The 25,467-nt window shown below is 39.9% G+C and overlaps 1 protein-coding gene across 1 annotated transcript in view; it reads left to right on the forward strand.

The window, feature by feature from the left end:
- Positions 1 to 25,467, forward strand: part of kcnh8 (potassium voltage-gated channel, subfamily H (eag-related), member 8) — a 452,253-nt gene that overhangs the window by 226,322 nt on the left and 200,464 nt on the right. Inside the window, exons 4-6 of the mRNA XM_043690211.2 lie at positions 12,006 to 12,133; positions 15,807 to 16,050; positions 25,228 to 25,385. Of these exons, the coding sequence (XP_043546146.2) occupies positions 12,006 to 12,133; positions 15,807 to 16,050; positions 25,228 to 25,385 (530 nt within the window). The remainder of the gene's footprint in view (positions 1 to 12,005; positions 12,134 to 15,806; positions 16,051 to 25,227; positions 25,386 to 25,467) is intronic.

Below are 25,467 nucleotides of genomic sequence, written 5' to 3' on the forward strand. Positions count from 1 at the left end.
GAAGGGCAGGACAGGCAGCTGACCATTCCAATATTTGGATGTTTCAGCTGTGATAGAGAGGGATATAAAAGTGGTGGGGAAGTTGTATTATTGATTAAGGAAAATGTCACAGCTGCAATAAGAGAGGACATCTTGGAAAGCTCAACTAGTGAGGCCTTATGGGTAGCACCCAGGAATAAGAAATGTGCAATCACTACAATGGGGTTATACCAAAGGCCTCCCATTAGGCAACAGATCAAGGACAGACATGTAAGCAGATCATGCATAGATGTAAAAACTACAGGGTTGTTTAATGGGTGATTTTAAGTTGGCTAATACTCCCTTAGTACAAGGGGCTTAGATGGGGCAGAATTTGTTTGGTGCATCCAGGAGGGTCAGTTTAAACAGTATGTAAATAGTCCAAATAGGGAAGGGACTGGACTGTATCTTGTATTGGGAAATGAGCCTGTCCACATGATCAAAGTTTTGGTGGGGAAGCTGTTTTGTGAACAGTGACCATAATTCTGCACATTTAAATACAATTATGGATAATAATAAGACTGTTTCTCAGGTGAAAGTGCTAAATTTAAAGAATGCTAAAGAATGGTAAAGAAGTAGTAGCGCCTGTTTACCTTCATCAGTCAGGGCATGGAGAATACAAGTTGGCAAGTCATGGTGTGGTTGTATAGTACTATGAGTCCATATTTGGATATTGTGTGTAGATCTGGTCACGTGACTATAGGATGGATGTGGAGGCTTTGGAGAGGATACAAAAGAGGTTTATTAAGATCTGAATTAGAGTGTATTAGCTATAGGGAGAGGATGGGCAAACTTGAATTGTTTTTGCTCGAGCATCGGAGGATGAGGGGCACCTGATAAAAGTATATAAAATTATGCTGAAGGGCTTATGCCCAAAACATTAATTCTCCTTCTCCTCAGATGCTGCCTGACCTGCTGTGCTTTTCCAGCACCACATTTTTCAACTCTGACTCTTCAGCATCTGCAGTCCTCACTATCTCCTAATATATAGAATTATGACAGGCATGGATAAGGTAGATAGATAGAGTCTTTTTCCGAGGGTGGAAATGTCAAATACAGGGGGGGCATCACTTCAAGGTGAAAATGCAGAATGTCAAGGAAGTGTGTGAGAAAAATCTTTTCACAGAGGACGGCAGATGCCTGGAACATGCTGCCAGGGGAGGGGTTAGAAGCAGATATGGTATCAATGTTGAAGGGGCAGTTGGACAGACACATTAAGAGGCAGAGAATGAGGGATATGGACCAGGTGCAGGCAGATGGGATTAGTTTCAAATAGCATCATGGTAGGCACATCATGGGCTGAAGGGCCTGTTCCTGTGTTGTACTCTTCTATGTTCTGTTTTGTGTTCTATGTTTCTACAGTCCCACCTAGTTTTGTATTATCAGCAAATTTAGAGATATTACAATTAGTCCACACATCCAAGTTATTTAAATAGCTTGTGAATCACTGTAACCTAGCACTGATCCTCACAGTAACCCACTAGTAACAGAGAGAGCGGGAATGGGATCAATTAATAGTCAATGGAAACGTGGGTAGATTTTTAATTACTATGCATTCACAGAGTGTGATGTAATCTGGATGGGAGGATTGGTTGATTGGAGAATCAGGAGGGAAAGTGGGGATGGGGAGACTGTCACCTTCTCAATTCCCTGTGATTCAGCCAAGGACAGGGAAGGTCATGGACAGGCTCCTCATCCAGCGCTCAAGTCAGGCTCTTTGGTCAACTGAGAGACATTTAGAGGTCACATTCCCCATTCTAATTTGGGTCAAACCAGAGCTCTGTAGAGCTGTGACATAATTTCTATAACTTCATATTTCACACCACCTGAGATAAAGGCTAAAGTTCGATTAACCTTTTTATAATTATATTTTATACTTGCCCAGTAGCTCTTAGACCTTACTGTAACTGCCTCTTGCAGCATCTTCCACATCACTGTCTTCTCTCCACAGGAAAACAAAACCTCTCTGACCTCAAGTATAAAAAAGATAACCTTACCCATCTAACATTCAACTCCAAATTACACTGTTTGATCCACTCATCTTAGCAAATAATGTCCCTGAACAACTTTCTGCTTCCATCTGAACAACATACTATGTCACCTAACTTAGTTTTATCTGGATATGAACCTTTTTTTTATTTCAGGAATTTCCAATTATAGTGAAAAGCCAAGGATCTCATAAATCTCTAAAGGATAGCACTGGTTAAGTCCGACTGATTTGAGTTCTTGTTTCATAACTAATTCCTGTCCGTATCACTAGGTAATCTCCAACTCTGTGTTCTAATAAATATGGCCATAGTTATATTTTAACAATTCTACTTTTTTAACAAATAGCAGCATTTCTGTGCAAAATGCCTGAAACTGAAAAAAAAATTTAAAAAGGGTTTAAATCGATCATTTATAACAAGATATAGAAGTCTCTGCAAGTGACCTTTATGAAACACTCAGTGAAAGTAAAATTGATTATGTTCCAAAAATACATGACTTTTATCCTCGGCCTTTCTTTCTGAGCAGGTGAAAATTATAGTGTGTGGCTAGTAGAGAGTGATTTGCTGCACAGTTTGAGAAAATAAATAATGCTAAGGATGATGGCAAGATTTAGAGGATATTGAACAAAGTTATTAAATGTGTCACAATTGAAACGGGAAACGGAATAAATTGGTATCAAGAGGACTGTGGTGTATTTTGTGAAATTCAGGGGATAGCTGGCTAAACACTGATTCCTGATAGTGAATATGGTTTCCCATCTACAATATTCCAAGTGCTTTTTCTTCCTACTGCCCAATATTTACGATCAGTAAAAAACTCTGCAGGTATTTGGCAGAATTTGATTCAGTCAGCAAATTCCATAAAATGGGAACATTTTAGTAGGAAACTACACAAATCCTTAAGAAGTAAACTGTGTTTCAATTGCTTCATGATGCTGTTTCCTAGAACTCACAGAATCATGTTGCTGAAACTGATGTTCCATTACAGCTATCTTGAACCATACTGCACAACTGGACCCCTAAATGTGTCAACATTTTGGAGGAGAAAACTTAATTGCATTAGAAGCAAAGAAGCAAAGAATGAGTTTTTTTCACAGTGATAGGGCAATTGGCATATCTCCCTTTATTATTGCTAATAAAGTCTGGAATGCATGCATGCTCACTCTTCACCAGATGAGCTCTAACTACCATATTTCCAACAGAAATGCATTTGAGATCTACCTGAGATAATCGACAAACCCTCTGAATATGCAAGGTAAAAACAATGACTGCAGATGCTGGAAACCAGATTCTGGATCAATGGTGCTGGAAGAGCACAGCAGATGAGGCAGCATCTGAGGAGCTTCAGCAAAATCGACGTTTCAGACAAAAGCCCTTCATCAGGAATAAAGGCAGAGAGCCTGAAGCGTGGAGAGATAAGCTAGGGGAGGGTGGGGGTGGGGAGAGAGTAGCATAGAGTAAAATGGGTGTTGAAGTGCTTCAGGGCAGAGGAAATGACCTGGGAGTTGCATACAATGGGTGTTGACTGTGCTCTTCCAGCACCATTGATCCAGAATCTGGTTTCCAGCATCTGCAGTCATTGTTTTTACCTCGTTGATTTTAACCCTACTGCGAATCCTCTTGCAAGGATGCCTGCCTTGAATAAGTTTTCCTCCTCTCTCTACAAGAATCTCAGGGAGTCCCTCTCCCACTGCAACTCCCAGGTCATTTCCTCTGCCCTGAAGCTCTTCAACACCCATTGTACTCTATGCTACTCTCTCCCCACCCCCACCCTCCCCTAGCTTATCTCTCCTCTGAATATGCAGTCCAACTTGGGTTTTCTGCATTCAGTATTCTAAGTGCATGGCGCCTAAACTAGTCAAGGCAGATTTTCACACTGAACGTGGGAATCAGTAGGCAAAGTTAATCTTGCTGGCATGACCTTGCTTCCATCACTGCAGGAATCAGGGTTTTCTCAGTGGATGGCCCCTCTTTGTGCCAGAGTTGAGTCTGCTGTCTCATGACCCAAAGTGGACCCCATCAAAATCAATGTCTGCCCATACTGTAGTCTTTGACTGGCCTCTACTCCTTCCCTTATTGACCTCCCTCAATGTTAACTTGCCTCTAATCCCACGTATGAACTCCTAAATATCCTCCACTTTTTAATTGCTACAAGGATGAAGCTTTGTAAGTTATGTTTCAATTTAGGTAAAATGAAGGAAAGATGAGAGTCTTGAGACCTGTTCTGAATTCTGCTTATAGAATATATAATGTATCAAGAGCTCAATGAATAATCTGGAAATTGATGATGTGGTGTTGGACTGGGGTGGACAAAGTTAAAAAAAAGCACAACATCAGGTTATAGTCCAACAGGTTTATTTGAAAGTAAAAGTTTTCAGTGCGCTGTTCCTTCATCAGCTTGATATCTGACAGAGCAAAGCTCCAAAAGCTTGTACCTCCAAATAAACCTGTTAGACTATAACCTGGTGTTGTGTGAATTTTAAGTGGAAACTGATGTTAGTGTTGTCCACATCAAAATGTAATTAGATAAAATTTAAACAGTTCGAACTTTAAAATTGACTTTGCCTTTTTGTTATGCTTTTATTATTTTTGTGTCAAATAGGTAAGATTAAGGCATAAACCATGCACAAGGGATTGGTGAACACAAAAATATGTATAATCATTTATTAAGGTTTTGATAAGTTGGTAGCAATTTAATGGATTGGAGAACTTGTGCATGTGTTAGTATCTTAAACCATGACTCAGCAGCTGGAGCTCCTGTTACTGCTACAAGTTTCTCATAACACCCCCAACACCCTCACCACCCGCCACCAGCCCAGATTTTATTAACCCCCAATAATTTTGCAACAACTTCCCCCAAATCAGTGTTTACACAACCGCCCCCAGTAATTTTAATAATACCCCACAGCTCAGTAATGTCATAAACATTCTCGCGGTCTAACATTTTTTGTGTTTTGTAAGCCTCCCCCCCAAGTAATCTTTATAATCCTCCCACCCAGTAATTTTATAGCTAGTCCAGTGATTTTTTAAACTTAATGACACCTGAGAGCCCAGTGTTTTATAAAACACCCCCACCCAGTTTGTGCTTTTATAAACACCTCCTGCCCAATAATATTTTAACACCCTCCCAGCCCAGTGCTTCTATAAACTCCTATCAGCCCAGTAATTTTATAACCTACTCACCCACCAGTTCAGTGATTTCATAAATTCCCCCCCAACCCAGTTTAATTATTTATCAATATAAACTCTCCCAACCTTCAGCCCAGTGCTTTTTACAACCCACCCCCCACCCCAGTGATCATACAAACCCACACTCCCAGCTCAGTGATTTCACAGTCACAGACTGAGAATGGTCAGCACAATGACAGCAACCTCACTATCCTTCTCGTTCTCTCCCCTTCCTTGTACTCTGCTCACCTTGGTCCTTGCATTAACCCAGCAGGAGGCACTGCCCAGCACTGAACCATTTCCCTGCACTCCACTGCAGGCAATCTCAGGCCAAACAGCAGTGCCTGGTCTCCAGTTGTCTTAGACCCCACCCCCCACCATTGGAACATGACCTTGCACTGCTAACCCAGTGTGGTAGCCAGTATGCAACAGTTTCCCCTTGTTAAAACAACTCTCATTCAGACACCTTCCACAGCCTCAGGATGAAGTTTCGGACCTGGAATGTTCCTATGGACAATCCCACCAGAGACAGAGTGGAACAATGCACTGCCATCATTGTTTGGGAACTCAGGCATTACAATATTGACATCATCGCCGAGTGAAATCCAGTGGACAGGGGAAGGACCGCTTAGACAGCAAGGTAGTGGCTACACTTTTTCTGGGAAAACAAGGCCAAGGAAGAGTGCCGCATCCATGGAGTCGTCTTCGCCAACTCAGAGACCCCCCTTGTGGAATAAGTTAATGCCTCATGACACTCTGACTCACCCTTGCTGGGAACCAATATGTCATAGTATTCAGCATATGCTCGGTGCAGCAGCTGAAGACGAGGAGAAAATCTACTCCAGCCTCAACCAATCTCTTTCATGGATCCCTGCAATGGACAAACTAATCATCCTCAACAACATTAGTGTCGGAGTCAGCAAAAACGTGGACCTTTGGGGCGATGTAATCGGGAAAGAGGGAATTGGGAAGCAAAACTCCAACAGCACTCGTCTCCTGACCAAATGCCACGAACACAACCTCCTCATCACCAACATACTTTTCCACAAAAGAGACAAATACAAGACAATGTGGCAGCACCTGTGCTCCAAACACTGACACCTTGACTATGTCATTGTCAGAGCAAGGAATTGGAAAGACCTTAAAATCACACTTGTCATGACAAGAGTCAACTACTGCTGGACAGATCATCACCTGATCTGAGCCAGGATCAACATGAATATAGCCCTGCTGCTGCAGAGACAACACAGTGCCATAAAAAGTGCAAAATTGAGGCACTTGAAGACCTGAAAAAAGTGGTCTTATACAACTGATTCCTTCTCACAAACCTAGTGGCCTTGGCAACACCAAGTTGCAGGGTCCCCATCAGCTCAGCAACACCCCAACCCCGCAAGAAATAGAGAAAGCCAATGGCCAGCTTAAGAGCAACAAGCCTGCTGAGGCACTAGAGCAGAATCAACGATACTGCCTGCGCAAGATCCTGCCAATCCACTGGGAAGAAGTATGCACCAATGCCAGTGTCGTCAACCAGGCCAGTGTCCCCAGCATCGAGGCACTGACCACCCTTGATTGGCTACAATGGACTGGACATGTCATCCACATGACTGACATGAGACTCCTCAAACTCTACTCCCTGCTCTGAAATGGCAGACAAACCCCAGGTGGACAGAGGAAGCACTTCACTGATACCCTAAAGGAATCACTGATAAACTGCAGCATTCCCACAGACATCTGGGAATCATTGGCCCAAGACGGTCCAAAGTGGAAGAAGAGCATTTAGGAAGATTTTCCAGATACAGAACAGTGTGGTTGGGTTACATGTAGTGCACCATGGTGTCCTTTTTATTAAAACTTCAGATTACTTCGATATTACAGCTGGTGCCAAGACGGATTAAACTCATGAGCAAATTTTATTCCTGATCCTCCAAGCCACTTGAACATCTATAGTTGTGCTTTGATAGAAAACATATTTTTCCTGGGAAGGCACCGAGCACCTGGGGGAACTTAGCAAAAGGAAAACATGGAAACCAGGAGAAAATAGCCACACCAACATCCTACTCACTCCTTCCCATAGCCACCTGCTGCCTCATTGTGTAGAGCCACCTGTACACTCACCCTGAGAGTGGAAGAGTCTTCCTCATCTGTGGGGGACCGCCAATGATGATGATGACTATACGTCTGAATCACTTGATATCATGCTTTATTTCCCCTCCATTAATGCCTACAGAAAACAAAACCACATCCACTTAACCATGTACAACAATAGCTTCATTTTATCATGTAGACACAAGGAAGCATTGCTTGTCCTTTTGGAACAATTTACTATATGTTCAATTGCCACCATGCTCAGTATGGTTCACAAATATGCAGCCCTTTCCCTCCAGCTGAGATGTGTAATAGATCTGACATTTTGCATCACATGGTACAGTTTTGTATTTTTTTTAAACATCAACATCAATTATGTCCAGTTAAAGAAAACATTTGCTGCAAACAGGAAAAAGATGTTTTCTATCAAAGCACAACTATAGATGGTCAAGTGGCTTGGAGGATCAGTAATAAAATTTGTTCATGAGTTTAATCTGTCTTGGCATCAGCTATAATATCTAAGTAATCTAAAGTTTTAAAATAAAGGACACTGTGGTGCGTTACATATAACCTCACCACACTGTTCTGTATCTGTAAAATCTTCCTTACTGTACTGTTTTAACATCATCACCTTGATTAGTTTGTACACTTTTGGATTACCTGTTGCTTTGGTTAGACCCTTGGCATGCAACTCTTATACCTATCATGTTATTCCAGTCATTTGGTTTGTCTCCAGCACCACCATATTTTTAATCTTTTGTAATTATCTTTGTGCCTGAATTAATCAGATTATAGGTCATCCCTTCACATGCTATTCAGCTGTTGACACTTTACCCACACTGTCTTACGCTCTTGATTAGCTGCAGAGACCTATTATTCAGCCTGTTGACATTCCATGCACACCATTTGCTTGATCTGTCTGATTCTAAATTCTGTGCCTGTATGCTTCTCCTCACTTCACCTGAGGAAGGGGCAGTACTCAGAAAGTTTGTGATTTCAAATAAACCTGTTGGACTATAACTTAGTGCCATGTGACTTCTACCCCAGTGCAACACCTGCTCTTCCACACTGTGAGGTCAGTGAATGGTTACTGAATGGTCATCACAGAGCTATGTAATTGTTTTTGTGGCTAGTGGATGGTCACTCGAGTTTGGTAGATTGTTAATGAAGCTAATAAGACTGCTGAGACCAGTGGTGATCACAGCACTGAGAGTTCTCACTTCTCCTCTTATTCATTGCCAATAAGCCAAGTAGTATGCAACTGTTGACATTCCATGTCATCTCCCTAGCAATGTGACATTAGACTGATGACCATGTGTCTCTGAGGCCGAGCGACAGATTAAGATTCCTCAAGTGCTGTGGGACACTGAGGATCAAAGTGAATCTGCCGTGGTGTTGTCAATTGGAGACTTGAAGCAAGAAAACAAAATTCGAGCTCTCGGTACTCTATCCTTCAGGGATTAAATTGATTTCAAATGATCTTGCATTGGAGACATTGGTTAATCATTGAAATATTTGCCCAAACCTATGGTTAAGAATTTCTTTCATTATTGCTGTAATAATATGCAAGGTCCTGACTCCCAACTGCAAAATCCATACACAGTGTCCAACATTCGATATTATCCCACAATTGATCAAAACTTGTAGCATAATCTTAAGTGTGCAAAGAATAACCAAGGTCTTTTTCCCAGAGTAGGGGAGTCCAAAACTCGAGGGCATAGATTTAGATTGAAAGGGAAAAGATTTAAAAGGGACATGAAGGGCAACTTTTTCACACAAAGCGTGGTACATATATGGAATGAGCTGCCAGAGGACATGGTAGATGCAGGTGCAGTTACAACATTTAAAATACATTTAGACAGGTACATGGATAGGAAAGATTTGGAGGGACATGGGCCAAACACAGGCAACTGTGACTAGTTCAGTTTAGAAAACCTGGTTGGCATGAATGTAAGGACCTGTTTCCATACCATATGACTCTATAATTACCTAGGCAACCAATTTGGGATTGTCAGTCAGATTTGCAGTGTGGTACTGCATATACTGGAAGTTAAAAGTATTAATGTACAGGCCTCTGTTCTTTATAGACAGAAAGAATATGTGTGTGCACTGCAGCTCTCTCAATTTAACAAAATAGGTGATAGTCATTTGCTGGTTCATTTTTCAGGGCATTGCCCTGACTAATCAGAACCAACCTTTCATGTTGAAAATTTAAACAAAAGCCTGGCAGTGCATTCACTATGCCAATGTTCCTACCAATCAGAATTCAAGTATCAATCAATCAATGTGACCTCTCATATGATGTAAGTATTGGTTTTGCCTGAATTGGTATTCTTGTGAATTATCTTGATGAGTGCAAAGTGAAAAGTTTCAACATAATCAGTTTTTCAGCAATAATAAAGTTCTGTGCTTCCAAATGACGATTTTACCGTACGTTGACAGAGCAGTATAATTGGTGTGGTGTAACACTGACCTTTTTACTGTAACCTACTCTGTAACATCTGCTTTATGTTATTGGACATAATTTATAATTAAAAATTTCAATGTCAGATATCAAAATTACACCAACTGTATAAACCTTTGAGCTTATTCTTTAAATAAAGAATATGGGATAAAGGAATCCCACCAGATTTTGAAAGGATCATTCTAATGAAACAGTTTGTTTGAAAAAGAGGCAAGTTACTTTACCCCATCTACAGTGACAGAAGTGGTGAAGTAACTTGCATCTTTTTCACACTTGAATTATTTCTTTCAATTTTCAGTGAAACTAGAAATGGCAGACAATGTATAATGAAATTACAGAAGCATTAGAATAAAATGGGACAACATTGAGGTTGCATCTTCTCTTAATTAACAGCTAAAAGAAAAGCCAGACCTATGCACAGCTTACAAGACTTGGCAGACTGAGGGGCTGAAAATGCTGAGGCAGCTGAAGATGCAACTGATGCTGATATTGTTATTACCAAATGCAAGAAATTAATGTACAGAAAACAAATTTAATCTATTAATGCTATGCTTATAATTAGTCCCAGGTGATGTTTTATCAGCACACACAGTTGAATAGAAATTAAATAATGGAAGAATTTAAAATACTCGAGAGACTTTAAAGAATATTGGCAAAAGAGTACTCTGACTGTAGCAAAAGAATCAATTGTATAATGTTCCCAACCAACACCATATATGGCACATGAGCAGGTTGAAGAAGAGGCAGCAATCATTGCCCTGATTGACAGCAAGTTGATACTGGAAGTGCTGACAATATCAGTTAACCATGATTCACACATATCTATAAACCTTTATCTGTTTACGATGGGAAGAATGTATACTAAAACACTGTGTGCCTAAACTTTTGGTCAACTTCCAGTAATAATTAAACTCCTCTTTCCCAGCAAGCTTTGTCAAAAGTAAGCCTAGAGATTACACAGAACACATTCATCTGAGTAAGTTGACTGATCTACTTCAAACTGCAACCCCTTCCATCTCCCATCCCACACCAGCCATGCTGCTAAAGTCACTGGAGCATTTTTAAGCCCCTTCACATGAGTCAATGTAAGTTATGAGACCCATTTACCATCCATACATGCCCGTACAACTTGATTTTTAGTCAGCTTGCTTACTGGTCAGTTCTTCTGCAGATAATCATTGTTAACTCCTGAGTCCAACAGAACAGTGTCTGTGTGGGACTCTTTATTGAAAGGTCCCTTTCCACTCTCACTGTTTTGCAAGCAAATATTCTATGATTGTTTCCGACAAGCCGTGGTTGTCAAACCTCTGAATATCACAGAACATAACTATGACAATTTGGCAAAAACAACTCCCACCAACTCCTCGTCCCACCCCAACTACCTGACAGTTCCCTTCAATACTGATTATGGTTGGTAGACAATATACTTGCCAAAATCACCCTGTTACCTCCTGCTGTTTCTTGTCCAAAACATCAAAGGAGTTTGATGCCTTAGAAAAGTCACTATATTTGAAGAAGCATTTATATGTTCATGTGTTTTGGAACTTCCTGGGATAAGGTGTTAGATTGATGCAAGTTCTTTCTTTAGCACCTATCATGTCGAGTTCAGTGACAAATCTTCTGTTGTTCTGCAATGCTCCTTGTACTGCTTCTTATACAACTTGTCAGCAGCTAGCTTTTACAAAAACATTTTGGATGAAAAGAACAATGCATTAATGAGTTAAATCCTGGTTTAAATCCTAAATTTGCATGTTTCATTTTTCAATAATGCCTTGTTAAATAGCTAACAATTATTAACAGACCTTCAAAGTCACAAATAATGATCTTCAAGCAGAAATTTTGGAACAAATCCAACAGTTAAAATTAGTCCATTAACTTCGAGCCACAGATTAACTGCCCTGAGTACCAAATTAGTTTGTGCACTGGCTAAAATATTAAGAGCCCATTGAATCCTTTATTGGCTGCCTGATAAGAGTCAGTAAGATTTACGTGTCCTCTGCTAAATTTGAAAGAAGTTAGATAATTTGCATCAAAGTTTGGGCTCATTAAGTTTCCTGAAAAATGTTTGCTGATATTGTTGGCTTTTAGACATGGTTCGGCCCATAGGTTAATCGATATGTTTTAAATCAGCCCAAATTCTAATTACATTTTGTTGAGTTATACTTATTTCAAATCAGTGAATATTCCATGTACACACAAGAATGAGCCTTTTCTGGAGCTGATTTAAAAAAACAGTTTTACAAAGGTCAGTCAACCAATGAAATATTTTATTTCATAAATAGAAAAATACAAAGGAAGAGGGAAAGCAGGAACACACTTCAGTTCAGCTCGTCGGCGAAGTCGAGCCGTGCTTTATCACATTTCTGGCCACCTACAAAAGCAAGAGAAAAGCAAGCTGAAGATTAATAATGTAAGTAAATGAAAAATTTGAGTGAACTTGAAATTTATTCTGCTGCTAAATCAAGCAAGTCTTGCAAGTGATACAATATTGTACTGCAATTACAGTCAAGAGCCCATATAAAATTATAATGTGTATTCTGGCAATACGTTTGTTCGAATTGTCAAATTCACTAAGTTATAATGCTGCCTGTGGACTCAGACCTTCCTAAAAACAGTTTGCTCAGCAGCTGCTTGTTTAGCTGAGCTATTAATAGCTAGGTCCCAGTAGAAACCTTTAATTCATTTTGAACGTACAGACTTGGCAATTTATAAATTGAACTGGCAGATTAGCTTCACTGATTTGAGCTGATCTAAGTACGTTTTTTGTTTGAAGGGTCACTGTTGTGTTGACTACCCCAGAGGGGTTACTACTGCTTTGCTGACTTTGACGTTACTATGTGCAAACAGCAATCTGCAGAATGGTCAACAGATCATTTTTAAGTTGGATGCTTGTTCTTTCAGAAGATCAATAACTTACATATCTACAGAGGGCAACAATTTATACTACTGCAAAGCTGCTCTGTCTTCTGAGATTCAGTGGTTTCCCTTGCAAGTTCAGTGAACTTGTGGAGAAAAGAATTATGACATATGCAAGAATGAGGATTTCACAACTCCACTTTATTTGTAAAACCTGTGATTGATTTGGATAAAATTAAGCAAGGCATCTGATAACTCAGTCTTACGGCCGGGTGCTAAAGGAAGTGAGGTTTGTTTGGGGAACGTGCTTGCTGGCTTTAAATAACATACATATTGAGGTCCATTGAGTAACCAGCAGATATACTTTATTGGTACATCCATGGCATGCATAAACTCCTGTAGGAAATTCTGATCCTAATTTTGCACAGTGTGGCATGCTGGAGGTTAGAAAGTGCCATTCTAATAACAATTATAATGCATGTACCAAATGGTAACTGCAATTAGGAGTGAATAGACCAAAGTTGTGACCTGACACATGAGTCCTAAGTTAAAATTCCACACTTTTGGCCCAAGATACATGAACATAATCAAGAGATTTTTTTTTGAAAGAACACATTCATGGAATGTGGTAATTGCTGGTGAGGCCAGCATTCATTGACCACTTTCTGCATTTTTGAACCTGTGCTATCTGTATGATAAGGCTGTTACAATGCTGTTCTCCTTCTTTTATATGACTAAGTAGCTTAATAAACAACATCACATTAGTTTGAAACTGAAGTGACAAATGTGCCATTAATGAATTAGTTGAGATTTTATGATAATCCAACAGTTTAGTAATTAACTTTCCAAATTGTTTCCAGGTTTTTAAAATTGAATTCAATTTCTCAAACTAAGTTGGAAGATGTTGAGCATGCAACCTGGTCGACTATTAGTTCATAGAAGTACTTTTCCACCACTGTAATCACTATGCTAGTGTAACCTAACTGTATAGTCAGACAATGTAAGTTTAGAGTCGATGTTACTCATATGAACCTGGAGTAGATAACAGCAGAAGTTTGAACCCTTTGTTTTAAGCATTGTGCTCATACCTCCAAGCAAATGTTCATACATGGATTCATCTTTCCGAATCACAACTATGAACCCAGGCCCTTGGCTCATAATTTATTGCTGAATAAGGTTTGCTTTCTAAAGATAGAAGTAAGAATTTGCTAATTATTGCCTAACCTCTTAATTCTTTTGCAAGTTGATTGGCTAAAGGCAGGTGTTCCATATTTAAATTCAGCTATCACCTGATGCCCTAATTGTTTTCTCGTGTTACTCACCACATCAAGAAACACCTGGATGAATACATGAATGGGAAGGGAATACAGGGATATGGATCCTGCAAGTGAAGACAGTTTTAGTAAGAAAGGGGAATACATGATAGTACAGGCTTGGAGGGCCAAAGGGCCTGTTCCTGTGCTGCGTTGTTCTTTGTTCTATTAAAGGTTTTAGCGTGGAAGTAATTTTTTTTAACAACTCAAAAGGCTTGTAAATGTATTTTCTACCATCATATACTAATTTTAATTTCAACAGACATTTATTACAAAGTTATATTGACCATAATGTGTTTATTTTTATTTGGGTGAATTATCTGAATGGCAGAAAAGTAAACTGCTGTGTTCAATGTCAGAAGCAAACCAATATTGTGATAAAACTCAAATTACACTTTGAGAAATGGAGAAGAATTTCCAAGGAGTGGAGAGTGGTGACAGGGGATGATTGCAGTTCCCTGACCTCTCACTGTAACTGAAGATTGGTGCAAATCCTAGTGAAATTACCATTTATACTTTTTAAGAGAAACAAAATTAGGAGCAGAAGGCGGCCATTGGGCCCATCAAGCCTGCTCTACCTTTCAATGTGAACATGGCTAATTATCCAACTCAGTACCTTGTTCCCACTTTCACCATTTTATCTCTTTAGCCCTAATAAGTATATCTATCTCCTTCTTGAAAACAATTGATGTTTTGGCCTTAACTGCTTTCTGTGGTAATGAATTCCACTCACCACTCTCTGGGTGAAGAAATTTCTCCTCATCTTGGCAGTAAGTGGCCTACCACATATCCTTAAACTGTGACCCATTTTTACCCTTTCTATTGTTTCTTTCCTGTTTTCATCATCCTCCAACTGAAATTACTGTGGATTACCAAGAGAAATCCTACTGATACAACTTTCGATGTGAATTTTAGAAATTGCTCCCTATTGCACCACTGTGACTGTCAACATTTTAACAAGAACCTTCACAAAGGTCTTTTTGAAGCTGTTGGTTAAATATTAAATTATTGCTGAAATGTATCCCCATGGAAGTGAAGAATAATGGGCTAAACTTGTGAATAAGTCAGAACATGCTGGAAATACTCAACAAGCCTAGCAGCATCATTGGAGAGAAACAGAATAACCATTTAGGTCGATTATCTTTCATCAGAACTAAACTCCTGGTCAAGACCAAGAGTGTAATAGAACCTATCTGACTTCCTGTTCTGAGCAGCAAATTTGCCTACCTGTAGAGATGTCAGAATTGGGATATGTACACTGATTCCATTTCTGAATATAATACTCGATCAATCATGTACAGCACAAATTCAAATTTTGAATGTGTAGATGACACTTGCCATGAGACCATGAATTCACTCATCAGGAGTTCAGTACTGTTGAATGTGCTGAAACATGCAAGTTCAGTGAGAGCTTATTTAATTTGTTTGTGGGTAGGTTGTGTGCACATTGATCTTTAATGCACAGGCTGCAAGTCTAGTTGAATAAGTTGAGTGTGTTTTCAGCCATACCCATTTCTTTCAATGTAACTGAGACCTAGCTTATTTTACACTGGTGTTATGGCAGGTGTCTATAGACTAGGAATATTTAGTCTAATAATGTCTGAATGCACAATGTCAACTGTTTTCTGTCAGAACTGTATGTAATTTGATCCATTTTGATATGATTGTAATGATTCAGCCCATCAGAGTGCTGAGAATCTGTGAACTTGGAATAACATTTTAATTCCCTTTAATTTTTGCAGTGAGAAAATTATGTGAAATTATTTTCATGTTACACTTTGAACAATGCGTAGAGGGAGTAATTAATATAATTGTTTTGCATGGAGTAAGTAGAAATAGTTATGATTCAATTACCAATAAATTGCAATATGTGAAGGTATAATATTTATATTTAAAAATTTTATTCCTCTACAGAATGTGTTTAGGAACCAGCCAGCACTACCAGAATACAAGGTTGCAGATGCAAAAAAATCAAAGTTCATCCTTTTGCATTACAGCACTTTTAAAGCATTATGGGACTGGCTAATATTATTGGCAACGTTTTATGTTGCTGTGACTGTACCATATAATGTTTGTTTTATTGGAATTGATGAAAACTTGCCTTCAGCAAGAAGCACAACAGTTAGTGACATTTCAGTGGAAATTCTGTTCATCATAGGTAAGCAGACAATTCTGTCATTGATTTTTAATTCAGTTTGTAATCAACAATTATTTATGTATTAATGAATCAATTATGATTTGCCATTGACAGAATCCCAGAATGAATTAATGTTTCAAATATCAATGTTATTGAGTATTGAATCTCTCTGGTTACACAAGCAGGTTTTCAAATTTGGCCAATTGAGTATGAACTCAATTGTTTTTAACTGCATAGATTTTTCCACACTTGATTACTGTAATTATACATTCACCTGAGGAGTTCATTTTAAAATGGCCCTGATTTTTGTTTGTCACAGTAGATTCACATGCATGTGATAGTTGAAGAACGTTCATTCCTCCTGAACCAGTGCGAGGCAGTTACCTGATTAAACTATGGTAACCAAAGATAACTCATTTAACTATCTCCTGAATTGCAAACTTTAAGATAGAGCACTTACTTTTCTTATATACTTGGGGGTTTCTATTTTGGATTAATTTTTGTTTTGTTCACAGATGCTCTTGACACCATTCATATCTTGAGGGTCATATGAATATTTTAATATTTGTCACACAACCACTACAAAAATCATCATAGAGGATTTAATCAAAAATAACAGATGCCAGGAATCTTGTTGAATGATCAAAGTGTACCTAGGCCCCATTGATTTCTGGTTGTATTATGTCTTCCAAGAAACTATTTATTTGAACTTCAAACTGCACCCAGCCTCAGTACTGATCTTTTCAATGAATAGAAATCATATTTTAAAATAGTGTATTTAAATAGTGAATCATCTCATGCTGCCTCAAGCATGACATTTGCATTGTTCTGTGGTCACTTGTACTTATTAATGCAAGAAAATAACTATTGGCTTTTTGTGAATTTAGTCACTAGAACCATTTGTTCAAATCCATCTCTTGCACTCACATAGCAATTGAAGGTTTCATTAGATTGAAGTTAAATATAACTGGATAGAATGTTCACTAATTATTTCCAATGAGTGCAGCTCCAACAACAGTCAAGAAGCTCAACATCATCTAGAAAAAGCAGCCCACTTAATTGTCCCCCCCATCTACCTCTTTAATTATTTATTGCCTTCACAACCAACACACAAGGGTAGTATTGTATACTATCTACAGGGTGTAATGTGTAATTCACAAGGTTCCTTTGATCTCACCTTCCAAATCCTTGATTTCCACCACCCACCATCCAGGGAAAAAAATATATTTGGGGATACCACAGCCTGTGAGGTCCCCTCCATTCACATGTGTTGCTAATGCAAAATCATTGAATTGTTCCCCAACAGCACAATGAGTGTTGCCTTTGATCGAGTTAAAGGCCCTGGTGATGCCATGTGAAAGGGAATAATGGTGCATGTTGGCATTGGGTGAAAAAATGTTTGAACCAAGTAGAAAATAATGTGTCTGGAGGAAGGTGTAAAAGTGAGCAGTGATTAGTTCTAATCCAGTTTTCCTCCATTACAAGTAACAATTTTGATTTGTAACAATACCTTTTTAATTCAGTACTGGGCTTCTGTGAAAATATTACAAAACAAATTTTGAAATTGAGCTATGAGAGAAAAGATGCTTGCAGGTCTCTCTGTTCCATAATCTCACGATCAAACATCAAGCCAATATGACTAGAATCATCAAAAACTTGGAGGAGTGTATGAACATATGACTGTATTCGAATTTGGAGCAGAAGCAAGCTATTGGACTCGCCATCCTTAGAGAGACAACTGGTAATGAATTTAACCTGAGGGGCAAGTTTGAGAAGTTATGAACTGCACAGTAACCTCGGCCAGTACAGGAATTAAATGCATGCTGTTGGTATTGCATCGGAAACCAGCTGTCCAGCCAACTGCTGTAGCCAAACAACAGAAAATTACACAATGAAACAAAGCCCACACACAGTTTATTCATCCTGGAAGACGGAACCAGTTGGGTTCACTATGGCTTCTCACATGAACAATGTATTGCTTTCGTAGAAATCCCTCCTGGTCAGTGTCCTGATTTCTTCTACGTTCAGGACATTCTCCCTTTGTTTTCTCCATTTGTGAAAGCTCAATGATGCAGGACCCCATTTCTAGACTACACCAAAAGGCTGTGCCAGAATGGTTGAGACATCAAAACCTTATCTTAAGGAGACCTTTGGTCTGTTCTACCATAATTCTGGTTGAAGGAAGGACAGCAGTCTTCATTCGGAGCCTGTCTTAGGGTTCCATAAAGGTATTATCAAGTATGTTTGGAGAGAGTAGTCCCTGTCTGCCAGCATCCATCCATGTATGACCTGAGGACCCTGGCAGAAGTCAAGAACCTGTGAGTTCTTTAGTTTGTGTGCATCATGACAATACCCAAGATATCTGGTGCAGCCTCAAATCCAGCGTCGATGGTCATCTATAAGCTGAATATTCATCAAATGGAAGCTTTACTGTTGATGGACTTGCATGTCAATGATAGGGAATTCTCCAAGCAACATTAGTGCAGTTGACAGCATTGGGTGGAGAACCCTCTGCCAAAGCTAATTGACTGTCTTCATAGGGGAAGGATATGAATAACTGTGCTCTGAAGAAAATAGCATCAATATCAGTAAGGTTAATAGTGAGCTACAAAATTTGGAAAGAAGATAGATGCCATTCATTGGCAAGATTCAGAACATACTATTTAAAACTCAAGGGGAACGTCAGGAACACTTTTATCGATGAGGAAAACAATTTTTTTTTCATTCTTACCAAATTTTTCTTGCTATTGCCCAGGTTGCTTAAAGGGTCAGAAGATTTTGCCATGGTCTCCCCAGTGCCTGTTTGAACATACTTTTATGTTCAATTCATCTTCTATTAAATAGTGGTGTCTCAATGACCTTCTTGATTATATGCTTCTACCTGCATGCTAACTTTATCTTGACTCATTCTGAGAACTCCTAGGATCCCCTGCACCTCAAACTGTTGCAGTAATTCTCTGTTTAAGTCATATTCAGCTTTGTTGCTCTTCCTGTCAAAGTTAGCAACTTTGTATTTTTCCACATTATATTCCATCTACCAGATAATTGCCCACTCACTCAACCTGTCTGTATCTGTCTTATGTCCTCATCACAACATGCACTGCTACTTATTTTCAGACCCTAGGATGAAGTCGAGTGCGCTGCTGCAAAGGCACAGCAGGCCGAGCAGCAGGACAATTGACGCTTCGGACATAAGCCCTTCATCAGGAATGAGGCTTCTGGGCCCGGGAGTACTGAGAGATGGTGGGGCTGGGGGAAAGCTACCTTCCCTCCATCCCCACGCCCTTCTCTCCACCCCCCCCGCCCCTCCTATTTATCTCTCAGCCCTCCTGGCCACAAGCCTCATTCCTGATGAAGGGCTTATGCCCGAAGCGTTGATTCTCCTGCTCCTTGGATGCTGCCTGGCCTTTGGGCTTTTCCAGTACCACACTCTCAACTTTGATCTCCAGCATCTGCAGATCAAAGTTCACCTCACTTTTTCCTAGGACAAAGTCTGCCAGGATCTGGGGACTTGTCAGTGTGCATCTCCATCCTTTGCTCTATACCACTTCCCGAGTGATTTTATTTTAACCAAGTTCCTCTCTCCTGATTTATAGCTATTACTGGAACATTCTTTGTATCCTTTTGTAATGAAGACCAAAGCAATATATTTGTTAATTTTATGTGCCATTTCCTTGTTATCTGTTTTTAATTCCCCATTCTCACTCATCCACACTCCATGAACTTGTCTCTTTTCCTATCTTCTCCCCACTGCCTCCAAATTCATTGGCACCCAAAAATCCCATATTTAACACTTTCTCAAGATCCAGAAGTAAAACAGTGGGTCAATCCATTGCCTATTTCTGCCTGACTGAACTGATTCATTCCTATCTCAACTATTTCTTTTCCTCCTCGATAGATTTCCTTCCAACTTACATCCAGGTTTTTTCTGCTATTCTACATGACTTCAACTCTTTCCCTAATCACATTCTCTTCACTGTTTATATATAGGTGCACAATCCCTCAACACAGCCACCAAGACAGCCTCAGAGCTCCAATTCCTCCTTGAACAGGGTCCCACTAGTTTCCGTTCATTACCCACTCTCCTATGCCAGGTTGAGCTTGTTCTCACTTTGAACAACTCTTCCTTAAACTCCGCTCACTTCCACCAATTCCTCCGTAATCATCCTCTGCCATTTTTCACCAAGTCCAGTTTGATGCAGTCACCAAACACAACTTCCCCTGCTATCCCCTTGCAGCATTTCATAGGGACTGTAACATTCTCGTCCAGTCTTAAGTCAACCCAATTTCAATTCCTTTCCCTACACTATATTTCTGTATAAAGGTATGAGATGTAACACCTGGCCTTACATTTCGTCCCTTCTCACTGTCCAACCTTCCAAGTGAAACAACTTTATACTTGTATTTCTTTAAATTTAATTACGCATTCGATTTCATGATGTGATCTCTTTGTATATAGGGGAGACCAAACATAGACTGGGCGACCACTTCGCGAAACACCTCTGCCTAGTCCACAAGCACGACCTATAGCTTCAGATTGCTTGAAGTTGTAATTCTTCACCTTGCTCCTTTCTCTTCATGGTCCTGTTAAATTTTCCATAGTTTGAACGCAAGCTTTTTTTTAAAAAAAAATCTGTATCCATTGTCATTCTCTTTTGTTGCTGCTTTATAAAATCTTTAGTTATTTCATCTCCATTTTCCCCCATGCACCAAACTTTTTCCTGTGCTCTTCCTGCCCCAACATCACCAAACTTCTGTCTTCTAGTAGACTCCAAACTCAGATTTAAGAAAGGAACGCTAGGGCTTAGAGTTTTGGCATCTGAAGGCACGCTGGTCAATTCATCTCCACAATGCTGAAGAAGCCAAAATTGGAACTGCTGAGATACCTCTAAGAAGGAGAGTGAAGAGAATGGAAATATCAGGACCACAGGAGAGCATGAACAGATTCAGCAACTTAAAGTGCTGTGGGACAGCAGCAGCAGAATTATACTTCACCACAATCTGTAACCTCCTAGCCAAACATTTCACCCCACTTTATCATTGCCATCAAACCAGGAAATAAACCCTGGCTGATTGAAGAGTGCAGGAGGACATGCCTGGAGCAGCAGCAGGCACACCTGAAAATGAAATGGCTACCTGGCAAAGCGACATCACAAGACTACCCACATGCCAATAGTGAAAGCACCAAGTTATAGACAGAGCTAAGTGAAACCACAAGCAATAGATCAAGTATCCACTCTGCCGCAACCAGTCATGAACAATGGTGGACAATTGACAGTAGTGCAGACTCCACAAATCTTCTCAGCCTCGACAATGAGAGAGAAACAAATCAGTGCAGAAGACAAGGCTGAAGTATTTGCAACAATTTTCAGCACAGAGTGCTGAGTGGTTGATCCATCTTGATTTCCTCTGGATGTTCGAAGTGTCACAAATATCAGTCTTCAGCCAATTCAGTTCACTCCACATGATATCAAGACATGAGTAGAGGCACGAGATACTCCAAAGGACATGGGCCCTGACAACACTCTGACAATAATATTGAAGACGTGCTCCAGAACTTGCCACATCTTACCCAAACTGTTCCAGTGCAGCTACAACATTGGCATCTACCCAACAATGTAGAAAATTCCAAGGTCCATCCTTTACACAAAAAGCAGGACAAATCCAACATTGCCAATTACTGCCTACTCTCTACTCATTGACTGAGTCCACTCTCAATCACAAGTAAAGTGATGGTAGGTGCCCTTAATAGTGCTAACACACAGCACTTGAGTAACAATAATACACTCACTGACATCTAGATTGGGTTCAGCTCTTGTCCCTCATTACAGCCTTCTTTCAAATTTGGACAAAAGAACTGAATTCCAAAGTTGAGGTGAGATTGACTGCCTTTGACAATAGGCATTATTTGACCAAGTGTGGCAGCAAGAAGACCTAGCAAAACGGGAGTCAATGGGAATCAGAAGGTGTACTGGTTGGAGTCATACCTGGCACAATCGATGATGGTTCTGGCAATTAGAGAGCAGTCATCTCAAGTCTATGGCATCTCCGGGGCATTCCTTAGGGTAGTGTCTGAGACTCAGTAATCTTCAGTTGCTTCAACAAGGACCTTCCCTCATCATAAGGTCAGAAGTGACATGTTTATTGATGATTGTACAATGTTCAGCATCATTCACACTCCTCTGATACTGAAGCAGTCCATGTTCAAATGCAGTAAGATCGGGACAATATCCAGGCTGAGTTGACAAGCTACACCAGTGCCTGGCAATGACCATCCCAGTAATTTGATTATCTCCCTTTGACATTCACTGTAATCACCATCTATCAGTGTCTTTAAGAACAGCCATATATGTATTGCCACTACAAGAGAACATCAGACACTCAAAATTCTGTGGTGTAACTTAATTTGTGAATCCAAAGGTCTATCCTCCATTTACAAGGCATGTCAGGAATGTGGTGGAATATTCACTTGCCTGAATGGCTGCAGTTCTAACAACGTTCAAGAAGCTGGATACCATCCTGGATAAGTCAGTGCACTTAGAACCACATTCACGATATTATGCTTTCACTCCCTTCAACAACAATGCACTGTGGCCGAAGTGTTTAGCATCTACAAACTGTACCTCAGGAGATATTATCAACCTACATAAAAGCCAGGAGGTGAAATTTTCTGATCTGCTGTCTTAATTGGGAGGAGATCCCAGTCTAGGGAGATTCCAGTAGTTGGTGGGCTGCTCAATCACACTGGGCTGCACTATAGCTTGATGCATTCAACTGGGAGTCCTGGAAGGAGGTCTAAGTGGATCAGGACTTCCCAGAAAAGGTGGTTTGTAAGCACCTAAGCTGAGGAGTGACCTTAGAATTCAGGGAGGAGGGTTCCTCTTAGGCAAACAGCACAGAAGATTGGAGATGTCTTCTTAAGGGATGTCATCAATGCACATTGAACACCCCCATGTAATTTGCTCCTCCTTCCTTTTCTCATGTAGTCCTAAAGATCTGTCCTCTTTAGTGGGCGGCACGGTGGCACAGTGGTTAGCACTGTTGCCTCACAGCGCCAGAGACCCGGGTTCACTTCCTGCCTCAGGCGACTGACTGTGTGGAGTTTGCACGTTCTCCCCGTGTCTGCGTGGGTTTCCTCCGGGTGCTCCGGTTTCCTCCCACAGTCCAAAGATGTGCAGGGTCAGGTGAATTGGCCGTACTAAATTGCCCGTAGTGTTAGGTAAGGGGTAAATGTAGGGGTATGGGTGGGTTCGCTTCGGCGGGTCGGTGTGGACTTGTTGGGCCGAAGGGCCTGTTTCCACACTGTAATGTAATGTAATCTCTTGCTGCCACTTGACAGCCTACTCCAATTATACTTTGTCATGAGTGGTGTTTTATTCAAGTCAACAGACTTGTTAATGAGACTAAATGACCCTTATTTGTTTATATGTGACTGGCAGTTGAGTTTGACTCTCATTCACCGAGTGTATTATGGGGCAAACTTGGAGGTGAGTGGCAAAGTTTCCTCATCACTTGAATTATTTTGCACCTCCCCCACAAAAAAGCCCCTTCGTAAACAGGTGGCATGAATCCAGCCTCGGTGATACAGCGGGGGGGGGGGGGGCCTGAGGGAATATTTTACAAGTTATCACAGTGATCTGGGAAAGGAAACAGAATCAGTTGGATGCAAGAATCATTTTATTGTCACTCAGATCTAAAATTGCTGATCTCAATATAAAAGCTGGCTGGTTGGATGTAAAAAGCTTTCATAAGAAGATCATTTGATTCAAGCAAAATCAGTCAGGGAACTGAAGGAAAAAGCAGGCAAATGGATTTGAGGATTATCAGATCAGTCATCACCTCATTAGACAGTAGAGATTAAATGGGCCAATTGACTTAGTTCTGCTCTGATAGTCTAATATCCACCTTGACATAAGAAGCGGTCACATGCTATAGTGTCGGCTTGGATATAAAGTACATTTTGTTTCTGTGGGGTGAACAGTCGTTCAAGATAATATCAAACTGATGCTTTAAAAATATTTCATGGGTGTCATGGTGGCTCAGTCGTTAGCAATGCCTAACTGTGCCAGGGACCCAGGTTCGATTCCACTCTCTGGCAACTGTGCAAACTCCACAAAGACATTGTCCCCATCTCTGTGGGAGGGAATCCATGCAGACCAAAGATGTGCTGGCTAGGTGGATTGGCCATGCTAAATTATCCATAGTGTCTGGGTGGATTATCCAAGGGAAATGTGGAGTTGCAAAGATAGGATGGGTCTAGGTGGAATTCTCTTTGGCGGGCCAGTGTGAACTCAATGGGCTGAATGGCCTGTTTCCATATTGTAAGGGTTCTATGAATAAATGCCCGTCATACAGAACAATCCACCACATAATGTTCAAAGTCTCTTTCTTGGGAAGGCATTCCATTAATAAATGAAAGAACTTGATTATTGTTGGAAAAATATGAGGCATATTATTTAAAATAATTAATAATGCAGGAAGGTTACTGGACCTGAAATGTTGACTCTGCTTTCTCCCCACAGATGCTGCCAGACCTGCTGAGTTTTTTTCAGAAATTTTTTTGTTTCTGACTTCCAGCTTCTGCAGCTCTTTGGTTTCTTTATTTAAAATAATGTGACCTTAGTGCATCAAGCAGTCATGAGAGAAAAGTATTGGCTTAAAATTCTGAAGTCTTTAAACACCAACTGCTTTGCGTTTAGTGCACTCATCAGCAAAAGACCATACAAATTAATTGGAAGATCTTTCAAACAACAATCTACACATTATTATATAAGTAATTTATAGTTGTTTATCTACAAAAAAGCTACTACTGAACTTAGTACGCCAAATAATGAAACGTGCAATTTATTAAATCACATTGCCTTGCTCATGACAGCTAATTTATGATACTCCTGTAACTTGAACAACACAGTCGGGGTTGCCATGTTGTGCAGTGTTTAAAGACATAGATAAAGCTGATTTTTTTCAGACCATTCAATACGCAGGAAATGGAATATGAGTAGTTAATACATTTAATAGTGATGACAGTCACTTCAAACCGATAGTTCTTTTTTCAATTATACGTATGATCAATTTACATAAATTATTTCATTTACAAATTTAGTCAGAAAGTCTTATTTATTTATATTAAATTTTCACACCAGCTTAAACAAAATGATCCACAATAACAAACTGTTTTTACTCCTTTATGTCAAACAGATATTATTCTGAATTTTCGAACTACATATGTCAGCAAGTCTGGACAAGTTATTTTTGAAGCTCGCTCTATTTGTATTCACTATGTAACAACGTGGTTTATCATCGACTTGGTAGCTGCGCTTCCTTTTGATCTTCTCTACGCTTTTAATGTTAATGTGGTAAGTTTAATATTCACTACCACTGAGCATTTTAATGTTTAATTTATTACGTCATTAAAGTGTCCTCCTGGCAATCATTTTA

The sequence above is a fragment of the Chiloscyllium plagiosum genome, unplaced genomic scaffold, assembly GCF_037043375.1.
Source record: "Chiloscyllium plagiosum isolate Xiang-an unplaced genomic scaffold, Cpla_swu_hap1 HiC_scaffold_5, whole genome shotgun sequence".
Taxonomy (NCBI): Eukaryota; Metazoa; Chordata; class Chondrichthyes; order Orectolobiformes; family Hemiscylliidae; genus Chiloscyllium; species Chiloscyllium plagiosum.